This window comes from Mirounga angustirostris, unplaced genomic scaffold (assembly GCF_029215605.1).
Source record: "Mirounga angustirostris isolate CCGP_5_RB_7025 unplaced genomic scaffold, mMirAng1.0.hap1 SCAF_13, whole genome shotgun sequence".
In the NCBI taxonomy this organism is placed as follows: Eukaryota; Metazoa; Chordata; class Mammalia; order Carnivora; family Phocidae; genus Mirounga; species Mirounga angustirostris.
Window position 1 is genome coordinate 25,457,525 of NW_026991721.1, and position 20,987 is coordinate 25,478,511.

The 20,987-nt window shown below is 49.4% G+C and overlaps 1 protein-coding gene across 1 annotated transcript; it reads left to right on the top strand.

The window, feature by feature from the left end:
* The first annotated feature begins 1,486 nt into the window (after nt 1-1,486).
* On the top strand, nt 1,487-17,730 carry CD59 (CD59 molecule (CD59 blood group)). The gene is made up of 4 exons (XM_045893928.3): nt 1,487-1,645; nt 5,803-5,881; nt 9,281-9,379; nt 14,409-17,730. The coding sequence occupies exons 2-4, from the start codon at nt 5,821-5,823 to the stop codon at nt 14,609-14,611; spliced, it is 363 nt and encodes a 120-aa protein (XP_045749884.1). The 5' UTR covers nt 1,487-1,645; nt 5,803-5,820; the 3' UTR covers nt 14,612-17,730.
* Nucleotides 17,731-20,987: the final 3,257 nt, after the last annotated feature.

Consider the following 20,987-nt stretch of genomic DNA (forward strand, 5'->3'; position numbering starts at 1 on the left):
TGTCTTCATTCCAGATTTGTTCCAACTTTCTGTTCTGCCATCCTTAGCACAAGGCTTTAATCATAAAGGTTACCTCGTGGTTGCAAGATGGCAGCTGTAGTCATATTCTATTACAGGAATAGATGGATAGGGAAGGATGATGAGAAAAGGGACAAATTAAATGGAAAGTAAAGTCAAACATACAGCTGGAGGGGTAAACCAACCAGGTCTCCAGCAGTCATGTGGAGAACAGATGGGGGGGCGGGTGATGCAGGAATTAACATGGGCAGCATGGAGACCTGGTGTGAAGAACTTGTAATTCTGCAAGTAAGACATGCTTACAGGCCTGAGTTAGGGCAATAGCTGTGGGAGTGGAGTGAAAAGAGGATGAAACAGTTATCTACAAGAGAAGGTACCTAAGAGTTGGTGATTAGATGTGAGAGAGTAGAAGAAATCAAAGGTGATTGCCAGGTTTCTGGCTTCATTTATGAAAAAAAAAATGGATGAAATACGGTTGGACATTGGAGATGAGATTTGGATACATTTTGAATTCAAGATGCCTGTAGGACATACAGGTTCCAGCAATCAGTTGCGTATGAATATGAAGATTGAGAGAGTGGTCAGGGATGGAGAATAAAGATTTGCAAATTATCTGCAAATTACACATATCCCCAAGGCAAAACTAAGTGGATGCAGTGTCCTCTTCCAGGGAGCACACGGTAACCGTCTCAGTCCAACCCTGGCAACATTCAGGACTGAAAGATCAGGAAGCTGGAAGCAAAACCAGGAGAAGGTGGCATCTCAGAATCCAAGAGTTCCAAGGAGGGAACGGCTAATAGGATGTGTATGAGATAATGCATGTGAAAGAGTTTTGTAAACAAGGAAATACATGTATTCACTGTTTTAAACAGACACATTTTAAATACCAAAGCAAGTCCTGATTTGAGACTCCCATTTCTACAGAAGAAAACCAAGATTTGGGCACCACCAGCTGAAACTCATTCCCTGACATCCCAAAGCCACCAGAGGATCATGGTAGAAGGCACATGTCATAATCGGTTATCATATGATTTCCCTGAGTAAAATGTATCTCATGCATTCATGCAAAAAAAAAAAAAAGAGAGAGAGAGAGAGAGAGACTCCGGCTGCAGCAGGGTTGGATAACCTGACAGCCCGGCCAAGTGGGAGCTTGGCACGGGCACAAGAACGTTTTTTGAAACATCTTAATATATTTTTTTAAACGAAGGGAAAATCAGAAGTCATGGAGCTTCCTATTTTTGTTTCCTGTAACAAATCGGAGGAAGACACTACAAATTTTCCGTTTCAGGGATTTTAAAGGTCTTAATCTATTCGTGGTACGGTCTTTCTGAACCTGGGCGGAGAGCCTGAGTCACCCTGCGAGGAGTGGCCGCCCGGCTGCCTGGCCAGAGCTGGTTGGCGGGCCTTCGCTCGGGAGCGCGCGGTGAGTGCCAAAGGTCTGCACACCGAGCTGGGACTGGGGTGACCTTGGACTCGCAGACGGGCGGCTCCGGGGTCCCGGCAGGAGCCTCGGCGGGGGTGGGGCCCGCGGGAAGGGGCGGAGCCCGGCTCACCCAGGCTATAAACACGGGCGGGGCGGAGCGCGCACGCCGCGCGGTGTTAGCAGCGGGAGCCCGGGTGCAGGCAGGTAAGATCCGAGGCGGGGAGGGGGCCGAGCCGCACCCCCAGCCTCCGGCCGCAGCCACCTTAAGCCGGCGCGTGCGCTCACCGGTGTCTGGGCCCGGGCCGGCGGAAACCCCGGACCGAGGGAGGTGCTTCGGCCTCCGTCCGCAGACCCGTCCGTGCCGCCCGCGGCCCGCAGCGTTCCCGCCCCTGAAGCCCCTCCGCAGAGAGCCCGGCGGAACGCTGGCTTGCTTTGTTAACAAAAAGAGAAGCGCGGGGATGCGGGGGAGGCGGCGAGGGAAGCTCCCCCTGTCACTCTGAAGGGAAGCTCTTGTAACAGGGAAGAAAAGTCGCGCCTTGAAAGGAGGTTAGCCCGCAACCCCCTCCCCGCCGAGTGGTAACAGACCTGGTCGAGACCACAAATTTGGAATTGGGGGGGAAAGGGCGGGGCCGAAACGTAGACCTTCTAAGTCCAAGTCTGGTGTGACGTTTCGTTTGGAGGGGCTACACCCCTCCCGGAGTGTGACAGCGGGATTTTATTTTATTTTATTTTTTTAAAGATTTTATTTATTTATTTGAGACAGAGAGCAGGAGAGGGAAGAGGGTTAGAGGGAGAAGCAGACCCCCCGCCGAGCAGGGAGCCCGATGCGGGACTCGATCCCGAGACTCCAGGATCATGACCTGAGCCGAAGGCAGTCGCTTAACCAGCTGAGCCACCCAGGCGCCCCGACAGCGGGATTTTAAAGAACTGTTAACTAGTGGTGTGTGGGGTTGTTTCCGGAGAAGTAGGCGCTCCCCGGGTCCTAGAAATGTGCCGGGTTAACATGTTCCGTTTCTCCCCTCGCCGCCGCAAGTGCAAAGTGTCCGGGAAATGGCCCCTCGCAGGGGGCCTGCAGCAATCCACACCGACTTCCGCAGGCCGCGGATCCTGACGCTCTGCCCGCGGGAGGCCCCGTTTGTGAAATCGTACACGCCTTCGGTGGGCACCTCGTGAAGGCGCTAGCCCCGCGCCTTGCTCAGCGTGTCCTTTTTGAGGGTGTTTTCCCTACTCTCGGTCATCCGCTGTGTCCATTCTGAAGGCGCCGCCCCCTGTGACCAGCTGATTCTTTTAAAAATCGTGCTCTTACCGGGTGGTGACTTTCCTAAAGAGGCCAGGGGGTCCCAGCGGAGACCTGGCTCCCCACCCCTACTCAACTGCAGTACCTCTACTTTCTAAGTAGATCAGCCCATACATTTTGCAGATTTAGAGACACAGCGCCTCTGTCACGTTAGCTTGTGATAATAAACAATTTCTGAAATGGAGGGAGAGACTTCAAACACGCTAGTTAACCCAGAGATTACTAGGTGTTCAGTTCTCGGGGAAACACCTCTTTTCTACCACTTTGCCCTGCCTTGTCTGGCTTAATCTGTTGGCTCTGGAATCCACCTAGAGTCAGGTACAATTTGAAGCCTGCTATGCGTGAGAAGTGGTGAATTTGCACTTCCCTACCGAGTTGATGTGTAGGAGCTCTTTATTGCTGGGTATTTCTGCTCTTTATTGGCTGGGTAATTCTGAGCAAGGTATTTAACCACACCTTCTTACCAGTAAAATGATAGGCCTTAATTTCTAGGGTGTTATAAGAACTAATGGAGATAATTCGTGAAAATCAGTTTGGCACCTGTTTGTGGAGAACAACGATGGCTGTTAATATTTCGCGGACCGTTGGGCGCCTGGGTGGCTCAGTTGGTTAAGCGACTGCCTTTGGCTCAGGTCATGATCCCAGAGTCCTGGGATCGAGTCCCACATTGGGCTCCCGGCTCAGCGGGGAGCCTGCTTCTCCCTCTGACCCTCTCCTCTCTCAATCTGTTGCTCGCTCGCTCGCTCTCTAATAAATAAATAAATAAAATCTAAAAAAATAAAAAATAAAAAATAAATATTTTGCGGACCATTATCGTGACCCCACAGCAGCTGTTTCTGTTCACCACAGGGCCATCTCACTCCCACTTCTTCTTTTTTTTTTTTTTTAAAGATTTTATTTATTTATTTGAGACAGAATGAGAGACAGAGAGCATGAGAGGGAGGAGGGTCAGAGGGAGAAGCAGACTCCCCGCCGAGCAGGGAGCCCGATGCGGGACTCGATCCCGGGACTCCAGGATCATGACCTGAGCCGAAGGCAGTCGCTTAACCAACTGAGCCACCCAGGCGCCCCTCACTCCCACTTCTTAAGGAAGGCACACAGACCTCAGAATGTTCCTTGACGGGGGTGGCAACATTTCTCAAACTGTGGATATTTACTCTGGTGGCAAATGTATAACCCCAGGGTAGGTAGGGAGTAGCCTTCCGGAGGTTCATCCATGCCTGCGGCTTTTGTATTTTCAAAACAGAAACTCCTGAGCGAGAGAAGCCAGGCAGGGAGCTGGCGGGGTGGCAAGGCCCGGGCCACTCACGGGCGAGGGGAGAGTGGATGGGGCTCTTTCGTGTCCCTCCTCTGGCTCCAGGCAGAGGGCACGGGGTGCCAGCAGGAGGTGCTGAGGCCTCTTCCCCATCCATTAGGGTGCAGAGACCTCAGGACACCCACCTCTCAGGGTCAGGGGCCAGGAAGAAAGATCCACGGATCCGCAGGATCTCGGAACGGGAGGTGCAGTAGACATGCCTGTCTGAGTCAGGGCAGGAGGCCTGTGGTTGGTAACATCCGCCACTTCCCTGGGCTTGGCTGTGTCTCAAGCACATACCTGTTTTATCTCACTGAGTCCTCACGGTGTTGGGAAGCGCCTCAGTGCCTGTCCCTTGTCATAGCTGAGGCAAATGTGGTTCAGGGGGGCAGTGACCCCTGCACCCCTCACGGCCTCACTGTGCAGGGCTGCTGAGGGCAGCTATCCTCCTGTGGGGCCGGCCGGGGGCGGGAGGTGGCCATTCGGAGGCTGTTGTAGATTCTGAAGATGCCAGAGGGAAGTGAGGGTTACTTGTAAAGAAAGGCCAGGCTCCATTTGATTTTCTTCCTGGTTCCCCACACATCAGAAGGCAACCTGTCTCTTTCCTCCGGGCCTGACCTGCTCAGTGTTTTCTTCTTTGGGCAAGGCCAGAACCTGTTCTTCTGCTTCTCAACCCTCCCCTGACCTTGATCAGCCAATTTCTGAGCAGCAGATGACCTTCAGAGGCATAGGGATGACATTCCTAACTGAGGGGGCGGTGGGGGCTCGCCCAGCAAGAACCCCCGCTGTCTGCCGGGCCCGGCCGGTGGGGCTGAGAGGAGGAGAGCGTGGAGCACCCTGCTTTAGAGGCGCTCTTGCCTCCTTGTTTCAGGGGGTGGGGTCAGGGAAGTAGGGGCGGGATTGGGAGACTCGAGGCTTAGACTTAGACAGTGAGAACCTTCTCTGTGTTTTGGCTTCCTTATCAGGTGAAAGGAGGGGTTGAGTCATTTCAGCCCTCCCGTTTCCTCCCCTGATGCTCCCTGCCACACACGTAGGCGTAAATGTAAGGGGACTGGTCATCAAAGTTAGCGGGACCCCTCTTTACTTCCCCAGAGGGGAGGAGGTGACCAAGGCACTGTCTCCATCACCCTGACTAAGGTGGGGAGCCGGAGCTTCTGTGCATGCTAAACCTTTGCCTCCTGTTCTGCTGCAGAAGGCCTGCTGGTGCCCTCCAGACTCACCCCTGGGGTCTGACACACTTGGTGGCATGGCCTGCAGAGGTGGCCCTTGCTAGGCCCCCCTCCTCCGCCAGCAGCTTGGGGCTGGGCCGGCAGAGTGGGAATTGTAGTTGCTGTATTAAGTATTTTTCTCACATTCTCATTTGACTCAACAACCCTTCTGGGGAAGAGAGTGCCACCCCCACTGCATGATCGTGACCACTGTGGCTTGGAGGGACTGAGGTTTATTCAAAGGTAACTGTTTATTCCTGGCCACCCAAGGTGAGAGCTGGGGCAGGGCCCGGGTATTGCCGACGCTTGGCCCTGTGTGCATTGACTCCCCATAGCTGCCCTTCCCACCAGGACGGCGAGCATTTCTTCAGTAACCTGAGGTTTGGGGGCAAGAGGAGGGACCAGGAGAGCACCCTGGTTCATGGCACCCCAAACCACTTCTTGCTCTGCTAGCTCCTTCCCCGTGTTTCCTGAAGGCTGCAGGCCTTCCAACTGTTGGTTTCTGAAATAGCCAGCAGTCCTTTGTTGGTGCGTGACAACCCTCTGCGTCCCTTCCTTCCAGATTCTGTGGACAATCACCATGAGAAGCAAAGGAGGATTCATCCTGCACCTGCTCGTCCTGGCTGTCCTCTGCCATTCAGGTGAGTGGTCCAAGGGGACGTGGATCCAGACCATCTAGGTCAGCTTGATCATAAGCTTCGTTTCTCTCAGGCCTCAGGAAGACGGAGCGGATGCCCCTGGCCTTGGACCTGGCTTTGCTTCTTTTGCCTTCCAGTGTGACAGGTCCAGGGCCGTGTGACTGCTCCTTCCTGCATTACAGCCGTGCCCTCCTTGGGGCACCGTCCTGAGTGACAGCCCAGCCTGGGTGACAGAGTAGCTTTTCGGGGGGAGCAGGGCAGGGGGTACACGCAGCAGCTGAAGTTTCTGCCTCTCGCCAGCTGTTGGGGACCCCAGTGGGCGCCTCTTTAGGGTGCTGAGCTCCGTGCGGGGGCGTCCGCCGTGCGGTGGTGAGGACGACGACCCTGGGAGCAGCGGTGACAGCTAGCTCACGGCACTCGTGAACTGCCGCCCTTCCCAGTGTTTCGTACGCACCCGCTTACTGAATCCGCCTGTCAGCACCATGGAGTAGCTCCTGGGTTTGCCATCATCTTATAAATGACCAGACTAAGGCCCAAAGAGATGAACTAATTGTAAAATGTCACACAGAAGTGGTGCAACCCAAACTTGAGCCCCAGATGGACTGGCACCCGAGTGGCTGCTCCGAACTCCTTCCCCAGTAGTTGTGTGTGCCTGAGTCTTAGTTCTGTAACGGTAGAGACACCTCTGTTACTGGGGCGCCTGGGTGCTCAGTCAGGTAGACTGACTCTTGATTTCGCCTCAGGGTCGTGGGATCAAGCCCTGCATCAGGCACCCCGCGCAGTAGGGAGTCTGCTTCTCCCTCTCCCTCTGCCCCTTCCCCTGCTCCCTCACTCTCGCTCTCAAATAAATGAATAAATCTTAAAAACAAAAAACAAACAAACAAAAAACCCCACCTGTGTTAATTTGCTTTGCTTCATGATAAGGATCAGGTTTTTTTTTCTGCCTCTGTCCAGTTAGTTCTGCCAGTTTTTCAGGTTTTTTTGGTGGGGGAGAGGCAGAAAGGGAGGTAGCAATGCAGTGAGCAAGGAACAGATCTCTGCTGTGTCAGAGCATGTCTTGGATATTACTAGCTTTAGCAGCTCCCATATATTGAATTCTTTCTGTGTCCTAGGGACTGTGCCAAGCCCCGGTCTCACTTAACCCTTCCAGCCACCCCATGAGGGATCATGGTTGTTCTTCCCATTTTATAGTTGAGGGAACTGAAGCAAAGAAGGAACTAGCCCAAGGACACATTTGAATATGCTCTGCCTTTTGGAGAAAAAAGAGCCGTCATGACCCTCCCTGCCCACCTCTGTCACTCCCAGCCGGGGCGGGGCGGGTGCTCATGTGGCTTCATGACCCTCCCTGCCCACCTGTGTCACTCCCAGTCGGGGCGGGTGCTCATGTGGCTCATGCCTGTGACAACATGACGTGACTGTCTCTGTTCTTCTGCCTGGTGTAGTCCCTGTGGGCGGAATCGCCTGGTGATGCCCGAGCCCCAGCAGCCGGCATCTGCTTACCGGAGCAGGATTGGGTTTGGGGCCAGCAGCTGCTCTGTGACAGGTCCCCAGCCCTTGCACAGAGAGTCAGGGTCTGTCTGGAGCATGAGCGCACCCAGGGGAGACGCGTCCCTGGCTGCTGCCTGGGCTCTGAGGAAAATGCAGGGGCGTCTTCCTCTCACCTCTGTTAGCCCAGAGTCGGATCTCTGCACAGTCTGTGCTCTTTCCTTCTCTTTCCCTCTCTGGACCGTTAGAAGAACGTCATGGTTAAACCAAGCTTGGGTTTCAGCACCAATGGCCTGGGTTTGAGTCCCAACTCTCCTTTGTAACGTGAGACTTTGGACAAGTTAGTTAACATTTTAGTCCTGTTTTCTCTTCAAACATGGGGCCGGAGATCACTGAGCCTACCTGTCATAACAGTTCTGCAAAGATCAAGAGCTTAGCGTGGAGGCACACAGGATCTCTGCACGCCGAATGAACATGTTAGCTGTATTTCTGCCCCACACAAGTTCCAAGTGTGAGCTTTGGTTCCTCTGTCAAGAAGCCAGAAGAGGTCTGGCTGTAGCCAGCAGAAGAGTCAGTCCTCAGAACAGCCTTTTCAGATGGCCCTCCCCAGTATCCAGGCTAGAACATTCTTCCCTCTTTCATCCTCCTCTCCCACGCAGGTGTACACATCTGGAACAGGGAGGGGACTGCAGAAAAATCGCATCTTTGTCCCTTCTCATGGTGGCCCCTCACACAGGCACGACTAACGCTAACTAACATTGAGAGGGAGGAGGCAGAGTGGGCTAACGGAGCCTGGCCCCTGGGTGTGGGGGCTGGCTCCGGCCATGCTGCTTTGGGTGTCCTTCGGGGTCCTTGGGTGAGCCACTTCACCTCTTCAGGCATCTGTCATCTGCAAACAAAGTGGGTGGGGGAGCGCTTTTTGGGCTGACATTTCAGAGGTTAATCTGGAACCTTCCCAAATCAGAGGGTCCTCTGCTAGGTGGGATTTCACACCTGTGAAGGCAAGCATGGCCATTTTATATGTTATAGAGCGCTTGACTCCTGTGGTGCTCAGATGGTGAGGAGCCACTTTCTTCTGGCCTTCTGGAAAATTCCCCTCCCTGCGTGATGAATGTAGGCTTTGGCCTTAGAACTACAAGTCAGCTCTTGGGTTCTAAAACCCACACTGGGTCTGGGTTTAACCATGACATTCTTCTATGAGATTTTACATATTTCATCTTTGAAAATGTCTTTTCACACAGATATGTACTACCAAATAACTGAGTATCAGTCTAGGGGAATGTGATCAAAAAGAGCATATTCATGGCCTGGAAGGCATTTATAGAATTCTGTTAGTTTTTTCTCTTGGTAGTTTCCTTTTAATATGTCATTACATTGCAGATTAAGCACTTCTTTTTTTAATCACTTCTAGTTGAAGGCAAGAGGAAACTTCTCAATTGCATGGTTATGTGGATTTTGTTCTTTGGGCTTTTGGGGTTTTTTTAAAATTTTATTTATTTATTTGTCAGAGAGAGAGATTGAGGAACACAAGCAGGAGGAGTGGGAGACGGAGAAGCAGGCTTCCTGCTGAGCAGGGAGCCCGATGCGGGGCTCGATCCCAGGACCCTGGGATCATGACCTGAGCCAAAGGCAGACACTTAACTGACTAAGCCCCCCAGGTGTCCCAGTCATGTGGATTTTGAAATATGGAAATTGCTTTTGCACTTGTATCAGGGTCCAAAAAATGCTGCTGGAACTGTAGCTTGAGGTTGGGAAAATATATCTGCTACAGGTTTGTACGGGAACGGAAGCAGGCTATGAGTTGCCGACCTCAGCCTCATACCAGTGGCAATGGTGGGCTCCCTTCTGCTGCCGGGGGCGGGGGGGCAAGTCAGTGGAGATCTTACAAGCGCTGACAGGGTGTGTTCTTGATTCTAGGTCATAGCCTGACATGTTACAACTGTGCTGACAGTGTTGCGTGCAATAAGACCACCATTTGTTCGCTTAATCTTGATGCGTGTCTTTTGGTCAAAGCCGGTAAGAGCCTGCCCCTTCCCTGTCTCCTCAGGGTAACGGGATGATGAGGGCCTGGGAAAAAATGTGTGCCACGCTTATTCTCATGAGACCTGTATTCAACAAGTAATGGTTACCATCTAAGAAATAAAAATAAAAGCACCCTTCAAGGTTTTTCTGTTTTTCTACCCTCTACCACAAAGTCCTTCCAGGGGCATCATCAGGGAATGCTGAACATGTCCGGTAAACTCATAAAAGGCTCGGGAGACCCACAGGTTCAGAAAAACCTGATAGAAAGGAGGAGAAGATTAATTTCCCCAGAAAGGAGAAATCCCTCAATAAGTAAGGACACATCAGAATTATCCTGTCAGAGTGGACGATCTGATCATTTTGATGTAAAGTCCTGGAATGTGGGTAACATTCCGAGCCCTACGTATGCAAGGTCCTTGATTCTGGAGGGGGACCACGATCATTCATTGTTAATGTAGAAAGCGCAGTAAGGCCCCTGGAGAGAATGTAGCCATTTGTCCCACAGATATTTGAAAACCAGTTATGTGTGAGCACATATGTCAAGTTAACCTTGATCATCTGTGTCTCTTGGACCCCCCCCCCAACTACAAAAAGTCTAATTTCCAAATGAGAGAATAAAGGCAATATTATGTGTAGAGTAAGAATTAGATTTGCAGTTAGGAGCTCTGAACTCCAATCTCTGTCCTGCCTCCAGTAAGTTCTCTCTGCCTGTGTTTTTTGGTTTATGAAATGTGTGTGTTGGACGGTAGAGGTGAGGAGGAGTTGTAACAAGTGGACCACTCTGGTGGGGGACGCTAAGAACAGGTTCTTTAGGGTAGGGATGGGCGTCCCAGGGGGCTAAATGAGAACTCTGTACTTTCTGCTCAATTTTGCTGTGAATCTCAAACTCCTCTAAAGGATAAAATCTATTTTTTTGAAGGATAATTTTAAAGGATAAATATTTTTCTTCTTAGGAACTTAAGTCCCAAAACTTCAGCTTGACATGTGATGGTAGCATTTCTTGAAATAGAGACATTCTGACCTTACAGTAAGACCGATCCTACCAGAGCACCTCAGTCCCCCTCCAGCTGGGATTGACATCTCCTGGGAGAGGCAGGGCACACTGTCGTCATAAACACGAGTGAAAGTCAGGTACTCCAGTGGAGAAATCATTCCACTACTCTAGCTACACCCTACCCTCTCCCCCACTGTAAAAGAGGAATATTTCTCTCCCAGGGTCAGTGGGACAGATAGAGGAGAAAATGGGTATGTTGGTGCTATACAGAGAGTCCAGAAGAGAGGAGGCAGGTGTTAGGTGTTCATTCAGCCACTATTTACTGGTGTCCCAGCCTGTCCCAGAACTGTAAACAATGTACTTAAACTGTGGCATAAGCCTTTGGTGACGGCACCGAGTGATCATTGCTGGAATGACCTTAGGAATAAGGGGCGCACGTAGAGGTGCCAAGAGCAATGAGGGACTGTTGCTTGGTGAAGTTAGACTCAAACTAAGTCTTCAAAGAGATCAGGGATGATGCACCCAGCAGAGAGAAACTCTTAACATTCTGGGGACTCTGATCATCCACCTTATTTGGGTAATTCTGCTAGTGGCTTGGTGAGAAGCTCACCATCGTAGGTGGTTATGCAAATGAGCTCATTGAAGTAGAGTGCTTGGCTCACTGCAGGCCACGTAGTAAATGATTCATTCATTGGTAGCAATTATTAATAAACTGCTATCTGCTTTCTCCGGGCTGTTAGGCTGCCCCAGTTAAAATTCTGGTCACTTGAATGTTTTTCCAGCTCTAATTCCTGATTAGGATTACATAAAGCAGTAACTTGTCCTATTCAACAGCATCCTCTAGTTCACTAGTAGAAGCATCCACTTAAATACTTATGACCCAAGAAAGCAGAGTCACTAGAACAGTCTGTGGCCTCTGCCACTTGACCAAATTTCATTAAAATCCAGCCCAAGCGCTCATCCCCTCCGAGGGGGAGGATGAGACAGTTATATCTGCAGTTATAAATGTAGTTTTGTTCCCAGCTGTGAATGAAATGAAGTTAGTTACAACAAGCCCTTAATAAGGAAATAGGCATCTGTATGGGTTTTTTTCTTTCCAGCACAGAGGTTGAGAGAGTGATCCCAGGGCCAGGACCATCCCTTCTCTGTTGGGGTGTCTCCAGCAGCTAGCACACCGTGGTCTTGGCACACAGTTATTTTTGGAGAGGAAAATTGACCATAATGCCTCTCAACCAGCACACTGTTTTTCCCTTAACATCGTTTTTCTGAATAGTCAAAAACCACAATAAGATACTTGGCATAGATATTTTGGGCCTTTATTTTTCCATGTGTGCAAAAGTTGGGACCATAATGGCATTTTTTTTTTTAATTCTTCCTGTATTACTGAATAGTCCAATGATATTTAAATGAAATTTAAAATATTTTGAAAATCCATCCAATGACTTAAAAAACAAAAATCCATACAGAAATATATAAATGAAAGATAGGCTTCTGGGAAGGCAACACTGTTAAACTCCTTGGGAATCTTTCCAGAGAAAATGAATGCATTTACCCCCAGACACACACTTCATTTATGCATATGGCCCCCATTCTACATCCTGGTCTGCATCCATCCTATTGAGGTAAAACTCACGTACCAGAAAATGTACATTTTACAGTGTACTGTTCAGTGGCTTTTAGTATATTCACAGGGTTGCACCACTATCACCACTAACTCCAGAATATTTTCATCCCAGGAAGAAAGCCCATACCCATCAGCAGTCACTCCCCGCCCCTCCCTCCCACATACCTTAACAGTTACTAATCAACTCGCCATCTCCATGGATCTGCCTGGTCACTTACTGTGAACTGAATCATACGGTGGGTGTGGCCTCCGTGACTGGCTTTTTCCACTGAGCAGAGTGTTTTTAAGGTTCGCCCATGTCATGGCCAACGTGTCGGTACATCCAGTCCTTTTTGTGGCTGAATCACTCCGTTGCGTGGAGAGACCACATTGTGTTGATCCACTCACCAGCCGACGGACACCTGGGTTTCCACTTGGTAGCTGTTACAAATAATGCTGCTCTGAACATTTGTGTACAAGCTTTCGTGTGAACGTAGTTTTCAGTTCTCCTGGGTGTACATACTTAGAAGTGGAATTGCTAGGTCATATGGTAACTCTTTTTTGGGGCGGGGGGTATAGTTGACACGCAATAGTAGTTTCAGTGTATAACTTAGCATTTGACAAGTGTGCGCATGCTGCTGGGTTCACAAGCGTACCCATCCCGTGTCCCCTTATACCACTGTTCCGGTAGCGTTGACTGTATTTCCTATACAGTCTTGTCTTCCCGTGACATGCGTTCCGTAACTGGAGTCCTGGATCTCCCTCTCCCCTTCACCTGTTTTTCCCAACCGCCCCCCTCCTTCCCTCTTGGCAATCACCAGTTTATTCTCTGTATTTATAGGTCTGATTCTGCTGTTGTTTTTTTTTTTTTTAAGATTTTTTTTATTTGAGAGTGAGAATGAGAGAGAGAGAGCATGAGAGGGGGGAGAGTCAGAGGGAGAAGCAGACTCCCTGCCGAGCAGGGAGCCCGATGCGGGACTCGATCCAGGGACTCCAGGATCGTGACCTGAGCCGAAGGCAGTCGCTTAACCAACTGAGCCACCCAGGCGCCCTGATTCTGCTGTTTATTTATTTATTTTTTAGATTCCACTTATGAGTAGAATCATACAGGATTTGTCTTTTTCCGTCTGTACTGAGCATAGTACCCTGAGTCTGTACTAAGCATAGTACCCTCTAGGTCCATCCATGTATGTTGTCTCCAATGGCATGATCTCATCCTTTTTTCTGGCCACGTGATATTCCAGTGTGTGTGTGTGTGTGTGTGTGTACCACATCTTTATTCATTCATCTGCCAATGGACACATGGGCTGCTTCCATGTCTCGGCTATTGTAAATAATGCTACTATAAACGTAGGGATGCATGTATCTTTTCAAATTAGTGTTTTTGTTTTCTTTGGGTAAATGGCCAGCAGTGGAATTACTGGATCATATGGTATTTGTAACTCTATTTTTAACTTTTTGAGTAATTGCCAGACTTCTCCAGAGTATCAGCACCATTTTGCCTTCCCCCCCAGTGGTGGGAACAGAGGTTTTCAGTTTCTCCACTTCCTTGTCAACACTCATTCTGGGTGTGAAGGGAAGCTGATTGTGGTTTTGATTTGTATTTTCCTAATGACTGATGATACTGAACATCTTTTCATGTGCTGATGGGCCATTTGTATATCTTTTTTTGAAGAAATCTCTGCATCCTTTGCTCATGCTTGTATTTTTATTAATGAGTTGTAAGAATGTTTTCTATATTCTGGATACTAGACTCATCATATATATGATTTGCAAACATTTTCTCCCTTTTTGTGGGTTGTCTTTTTGTTTTCTACAGTGCCCACTGATGCACAAAAGTTTTTTATTTTAATGGGGTCCAATTTATCCATTTTTCTACATTTTTTTTTTTTAACTCAGACTCCACTTCAACACATGCAGGCCTGTGTCCTTCCTTTTCTACCTGGATTTCCATTGTACGGAACTCTACCCTTATTTCTTCAAACGTTTCTTTAGTAATGGACTGATTTTTATCTTTTAGTTTCTTGCTGTGACAGATGGTGATGCCGTGACCATTCTCGAGCATCTACCTTAACCTTTTTCACAAGTAACGTCATAAAGTCAATTCTAGACGTAGGATTGTTGGATCAAAGGGAATATGGGTTTAAAAATCTTAGCAAACCTCTAAAACACCAGCGTGATTGGCTATTGCACCACAAACTCTACGGGCTCTGATGAACCTTTGTTTTTAGGGAAAAGTTCTACATCTTGAGCTGTATCATCATTTGCTCAGTCGTTCCCTAGCCCAATGAGGGTACCTGTTGTCGCCCAGAAGTCTCTACTTCCATGAGTAGCTAAGTTCTAGGAAATAGAATCGAGAGGTCAAAGGCAGGTACCGAACTGTACCCACGGGCTTGCTTACCCTTGTGTGTGTCTTTTCCCCACAGAGCCAAACCTTTTTTACCACCGCTGTTGGAAGTTTCATGATTGCAATTACAACGTCATCTCCGAAACCTTAGGGCTGAGGAAGCTCCAGTATGACTGTTGCCAGCAGGATCTGTGTAACAGGAACGCCGCGGCCCGGGGCACCAACAGCGCAGCTCTGCTGCTGATCCCCCTGCTGGCCGCAGCCTGGACCCTTTGTCTCTAAATCAACACCGGGAGGCCTTCTCCTAAACCGTCCGTTTCTGTATATTTCTTATTTCCTTGGCTGCTGCCTTCCACATTTTTCACCTGGATCCCGCTGGGCAAGACTAAAACTAGCTTGAGCCGCGTGGTTAAGAGAGAGACTCCGAGAGACTTTGAAGACCAGTCCCGCCGGCAGCGAAGACCCGTCGGAGGGACAAAATGAAAGGGTGAAGCATGCACGATCTGAGCTAGGTCACATGCTTCTTCCTCGGCTTTTTGCAAGAGCAGCCTCGCCGTGACAGCTTGAGTACCTTAGATTCTCTGCATGCCCTGGTCATTTCCCCTCCGATGGCTGGGAGGTAGTTATTAAATACTCTGATCAGTGCTTTCTGGGGCGGGGGGGGTGGGGGGCTGGGGCAGGGGATTTTTTTCAACAGCCTCTCCCAGGGAATGCCTTCATCCTCTCCCTTCATGGCCCCCTATGCTGCCATGCAGGCCTGACCAAGCTCCCACGTGTGGGCTGTCGATCAGGCGAAGTGAGAGTCTCAGCGCAGGGGGCGGGGGGGTGGGGGTGGTGATCGCAATGACCTTTGTACTCTCAACTAGCAGGTGTCTGGCAGGGAAGGAGGGGAACTTCCCACACAGCAGGGTATGGAACCCCCAGGTCTGTCTTCTGAGAGCTAGCAGTTGGCTAAAACCCAAGTTTTCCTCTGTTCCTCAGTTGTGAATGGGCTTTGCTGTCTTCACTAGAAAAAACAAACAGCATATAATTATGATGTGTTAAAACTACCCCCCTAGGGGCGCCTGGGTGGCTCAGTCGGTTTAGCGGCTGCCTTCAGCTCAGGTCATGATCCCAGGGTCCTGGGATCGAGCCCTGCGTCAGGCTCCCTGCTCAGTGGAGAGTCTGCTTCTCCCTCTCCCTCTGCCTGCCTCTCTGCCTACTTGTGCTCTCTATCTATCTGTCAAATAAATAAATAAAATCTTTAAAAAAAACAAAAAAAAAAACCCCAAAACTACCCCCCTGACTTTTTTATCGGATTGGTGGGGTATCTTGGCTTTGTCACCCACAGTCAAAGACTGAACAGTGGGGCATTCTTTGTTAAAAATGACTCACAGTATTAAGTGTGCCTACTTTAAGTAGTACTGGTCGCAGGTCTCTTCCTCTGTGTCTGTGTACTTTATGAACACAAAGAGAAGAGCTCTGGGGCTGCAGCTTGGGACCTCCAGATGCCCTCGTAAACAGCAACGGGGGTGTGTTTTTTCCTGCCGACACCCGGCCTGTTGACCCCTAGCTGACTTAGCCCAGTTTGCAGAGGAGACATTTGTCAGGGTTATTAACATAATCACAAATGTTGAGGCTTTTGGAAGCTCTCCCAGTTTCCTAAAAAGTGATATACCTTTTCAGGAGGGTAGAGTTTTACTTTTCTTGGGGGTGTTGCTGAATAATTCTCAAGATCCAATAGATGTAAGGACACTTGTACTCTTATCATCCTGGCTGTCTTTAACAGCATAGCTTGACTTTTTGCAGCTGAAGGTGGGATTTCACGATTAACATTTTTTTAAACACCTTGATCATGTCATCTGTGCAACAAACTGGAATGACGGATGTCTTTCTGAAAATGAAATGTAACCGAGTGCATGAGTGTGATGACTGGCCCAGGAGGAGAGCAGCATCTGCAGTGTGTCCAGTGGTTGCAGCTAGTAGAAGAGAGCCTGGGCATTGTCAGCTTTCTCCTGTGGACGCCCTTCCTCGAACAGAGACAAACTGGGGCTTCCTCACCAAAACCTAGCATTGCCTTGGTGCTCTGTGTTCCTCACCAGCTCGGTGTCTTTCCTCACATCGTCTTTCCTTCTCTTGTCCAAGACAGAAGACCACCTGGAACTCTTTGCTCAGGAGGCTTCCTTCTGCCTAGGGCAGTACTGACCGGACCCACGGCCGCCGGCTGAGCAGTGCAGTGCCTTTCACATAGGCCTTTAGGAAACAGAACCAGTTTTGACTCATTCATGCAGAAAATGAATCTGGGGGACCTTTTGAGGGAGAGTCCAACCAGACTACAAAAAGCCAGGATTTGGGCAGTTCCAGAATGCGCTCTCAACATTCGGATTCCAGAGTGTGACTTGTCTGCTGTCTTGGGTCCTGCGCCCACACTGGGGTCAGAGAGCACGAAGAAAGGGATAATTCTCTAAAGCAGAATCTCAGTGCTGCTACGTGGGGAGATGGGGAGAGGGCTCCTGGGAGTTGAAATCAGCATGGTCATAATGAATGGCCTTAAGCTTTGAGGTTTCTTTCTGTAGAAAGTTACTATGACTCACGCTATGGACTGAGCATTGGGTGTCTTGACCCAAAAGTAGTCCTGCAAAGGCCAGGTGACTGGAGAGTCAGCAGCTTTTGTATGGCTTTATAAGAACTTTCATATTCGGTTTGATATTGGGTGATCATACCCCCATCGGATCTTCTCTCTCGGGGAATGAGGTATGGATGCAAGATACCCCCACTGGGTAGTAAGTGGAACGCCTAGTGTGTCCTGAAGGATGCTGACCCATCATCCAACTTAGGCTTGAAGGTACTGAGCCTCAAGGTATGGGTATATTTCCCCTGTGTCCTTGTAGTGGGCCCCACGACTTAACACGTAGTATGTGTCCTGATAAAATAAGAGCCTGTCTAGCCCACGTTTTGGACTTTAGGCCTCCTGAGAGCATGAACCTTGTTTTATATGTCTGAGTCCTTGGGGCCAGATGATTTCACCCTGCACCTTGTAAGTGCCTCGTCAGTGGTCAAAGTCCACTAGCTCACGTTGGGTTTGTTTGCTTACAAACGTCTGAACTGATGCTAACATTTCTAAGAGATTCTTGATGTACTGGGGAGGCACAGAGTTGACCCGAAGTCGTACCGACCTGACATGCCCTCTGACGAGGGGAACTTGCTGCGGGGTTCTCTGCTCTGTGGTCTACGTGGATTTCCAACTGTGCTATCATCTCACTTTGCTTAAGAGAAACTACTTTTGGAGAAGTTGGCTGAATTGCTCCCGGTCACCAGGGTAACACGTTGGCACGTCTAGGGTTCACACTCAGCTCCCCAAGGCAGCCCCCCTCTACTGCCCCACATCCTTTGCACACTGCCTTGAGCACACACCAGCGTGACTTTGGGAAAAAGCCTGGAGGGAGAGCCAGGTGCTTTTTTGCTTTGAAGCGAATGATTCCTGCCTCTTCTTAGAAACAAAAACTTTCAGTACGGTTGTTTTCACTGAACAGTTAGGTTAGCCAACGGGATGAGCTTTATAGAACCCAGTTAGGCCTTTCTGGGAACATGATACAATTACAAAATACTGTGTTTGCCACAGTCTGTTTCCAAGGCCCACTGCCTCTCGTAATTATTTCGTTTCAGTATAATAGCAGTTGAGTGGGTGGATTTTATAGTTGGAGGCCCGGGTTCTGATCCTGTCTCTGCCACGAATTGGCTGTCTCTAGACAAGTTTTTGGACCCTCTCTGAACTCTGGCTTCCTGCCCGTCGCTCAAAGAATTGTTGTGAGGCTTGGGATCTCACGTTTGTAAAGTGCATTTGTAAAGTGTCTGGCAGGTAGGAAGTGGGCTGTAATAAAAACGCAGGTTACACGAGTCCAGGGTGGTTAAAACTAAAGAGACCAGGGCGCCTGGGTGGCTCAGTTGGTTAAGCGACTGCCTTCGGCTCAGGTCATGATCCTGGAGTCCCGGGATGGAGTCCCGCATCGGGCTCCCTGCTCAGCAGAGGGTCTGCTTCTCCCTCTGCCCTCTTCCTTCTCGTGCTCTCTGTCTCTCATTCTCTCTCTCTCAAATAAATAAATAAAATCTTTAAAAAAAAAAAAAACTAAAGAGACCTGAGCATCTCCAGTGACCACATTGTTGCATCCACTCCACTGGCTTTGGCCTAAGTAGAAATTGACCAGAGATCTTCTTTTCATATTGCTTATTACAGGTTTGTTCACCATAAGATTTTTGTTTAAGCTAAAGCTTCCTATTTATTAACACATTATTTTGGAGTAAGGTAGATGACCACAGAACTTCCAGCTGGGTGCCTACGAGGCTCTGTTGTAGGTAAGGATGCTCTCCTTTTCCCCAGAAGGCATGTAGGTCCATAGCCTGGGAGGGGTGGGGCGGGGGCGGGGTGGGGGGATGCGGAGATAGCACAGACCCTGCAGGGGGCAGGTGCACTGAACTGGGAAACACAATTCCTATAGAATTGTGTATAGAATTGTAGAGTGAGGACCTTCATCTCGGTGATCGGCTTCCCTGAGGGTGCGGCTATCCCCATCCTCGCATCGTTGGCTCTGTGCAAGTTAGCCGACCCCATTATGTCGATCCCATAAACAGACCGTGCTCATGCGGGCTCAACTAACACCACCCAATCTGGCTGTAGGTTTTATATATAAATCAGGCAAACCTAAAATGCTGATGCTGATAAGGTGCGGTGGCCTGAATGTAATGGAAACACCTTTCCTGGGTTGGTGTGACATGGTGTTATGGCCAGAACTGGAACTTAGTGTTCTAGTTCATAACCTCTACTGCTGTAGACAAAATGGGACCTGGCACTACATTTTCGACCCTGGAGTGTCGTGGTCATAACTTGAGGGCTTACCGTGTGCCAGGCACTATGCCAAGCACTGTATGTGTACGAGTTAGCTTAATTTTTCTCAGTAACTATGAATGGTATTTACTGTCTATACCCAAAGTCAGGTCTATCCACACCATAACTCCGTCCTTTTTGGGTGCTTGAATTAGTTTGAGAACGTTTCTGTTCTTTACAGCCAAGTATCCCTCACCAAGACATCTACTAGTGAAAAGGGTTAACTGATAGTTGCTAACTAAACCATCCTACTCCCCGAGCTGTGGGGAGCAGTTAAAAGAACACGAAAAATTGGGATGGAAGTAACATGTATATGAGATGAATAATGCAGCTTTGCCCCTCCCCCCCTTTTTAAAGATTTTATTTATTTATTTGACAGAGAGAGACAGTGAGAGAGGGAACACAAGCAGGGGGAGGGGCAGAGGGAGAAGCAGGCTTCCCGCCGAGCAGGGAGCCCGATGCGGGGCTCGATCCCAGGACCCCGGGATCATGACCTGAGCCGAAGGCAGACGCTTAACGACTGAGCCACGCAGGTTCCCCAGCTTTGCCCCTTTTTTAAGAGGTGGGTGGACAATAAAATCCCAGTACAACAGTCCTTTACTTAAAGGCAGAGCATTTGCAGCATGGTCGTAAAGGGTCCTTCTCTGTGCCCGTGAACCAACTAGCTGGGAGGCTTTGAGCTTCCTGCGTCACCTCCCTGAGCCTCTGCGTCTTCACCAGCTGTAACCATGGTACCTATCCTAATGAACGCTTGACTTTCAGCCTCCCAGTCTCTGTTGCCCCCACCTTCTGGTAACGGGAGCATACTCCTCTTTTGGGGAACTCCTTCTACCCGTAAGTGCGGTGTTGGTGGGACTGTTAATAAAGGTAGCCTACCCTCCTCCAGCCAAAAGTTGGGTATGTTCTCTCCTGGAATTTAAGTCTCGACTGGAGTTCTGCAAGGACTGAAAAAGAAATATTTTTGGGTGAAGGTGTGAGCCTCGCAGGAAGCCTGCAAGTAACAGACAACCCAACTTAGAGGAGCTTAACCAGACAAAGTCTGATTTTCTTGCATAAACAACCTGCAGGTAAGCAGCGGCCGGCATTCGGTCAGCTGCTCAACAATGTCTGGGCTGGTATATTTGTGATAGCCTTGTCTTTCCCTCCTGGTCACAAAGTGACTGCAGAAGTTCCAGCATTGCATCCAAGTTCAAGGCAGGAAGAGGAGTTGAAGGGAAAGCTTCAGTTGTTCCTATCACTCTTACCAGGAAAGTACAGTCTTTCCTAGGAATCTCCCAAATATCTTCTGGTCATACCTTCTGGCTGGAACTGTGTCTCACGGCCACCCCTACCTGAAAGGGGGACTGGCAAAGCTTGTATTTAAATTTTCCAACCTCTCTAGGGGAGGACAGCAAGGGTAAAAGGATAAGGGAATAGTCATTGAGAATAGCCAGCCAACAGTTGGCTACCCCCGCCCCCCAGTGGCTACACTGAACACGCACTTGATTCCTCCCTGCTACCTGGATCCTGAAGTTGCTTTGCTTTTTCCTTCTCCTAAACCTAATTGTTAAGCTTCCAAATCCCTGAGCTATCTCATAGCCCTCCATGTAAATTCTCAGCGTCAACTTCTGTTGCTTAAGCACAGAAAATTCTGACAGCCCTAATCTCTAAGTGTTGCTGTAGGGATGACATGAGAGTGCGTAATAGTGAGTGGTCAGTAAGTGTTAGCTACAATTATTTTACCCAAGGTTGCCCAACTGGTTGATGCTGGTCGACCTTCCCCTGCATGCTCCATTCCACTAAATTGCCTCTCAGGCT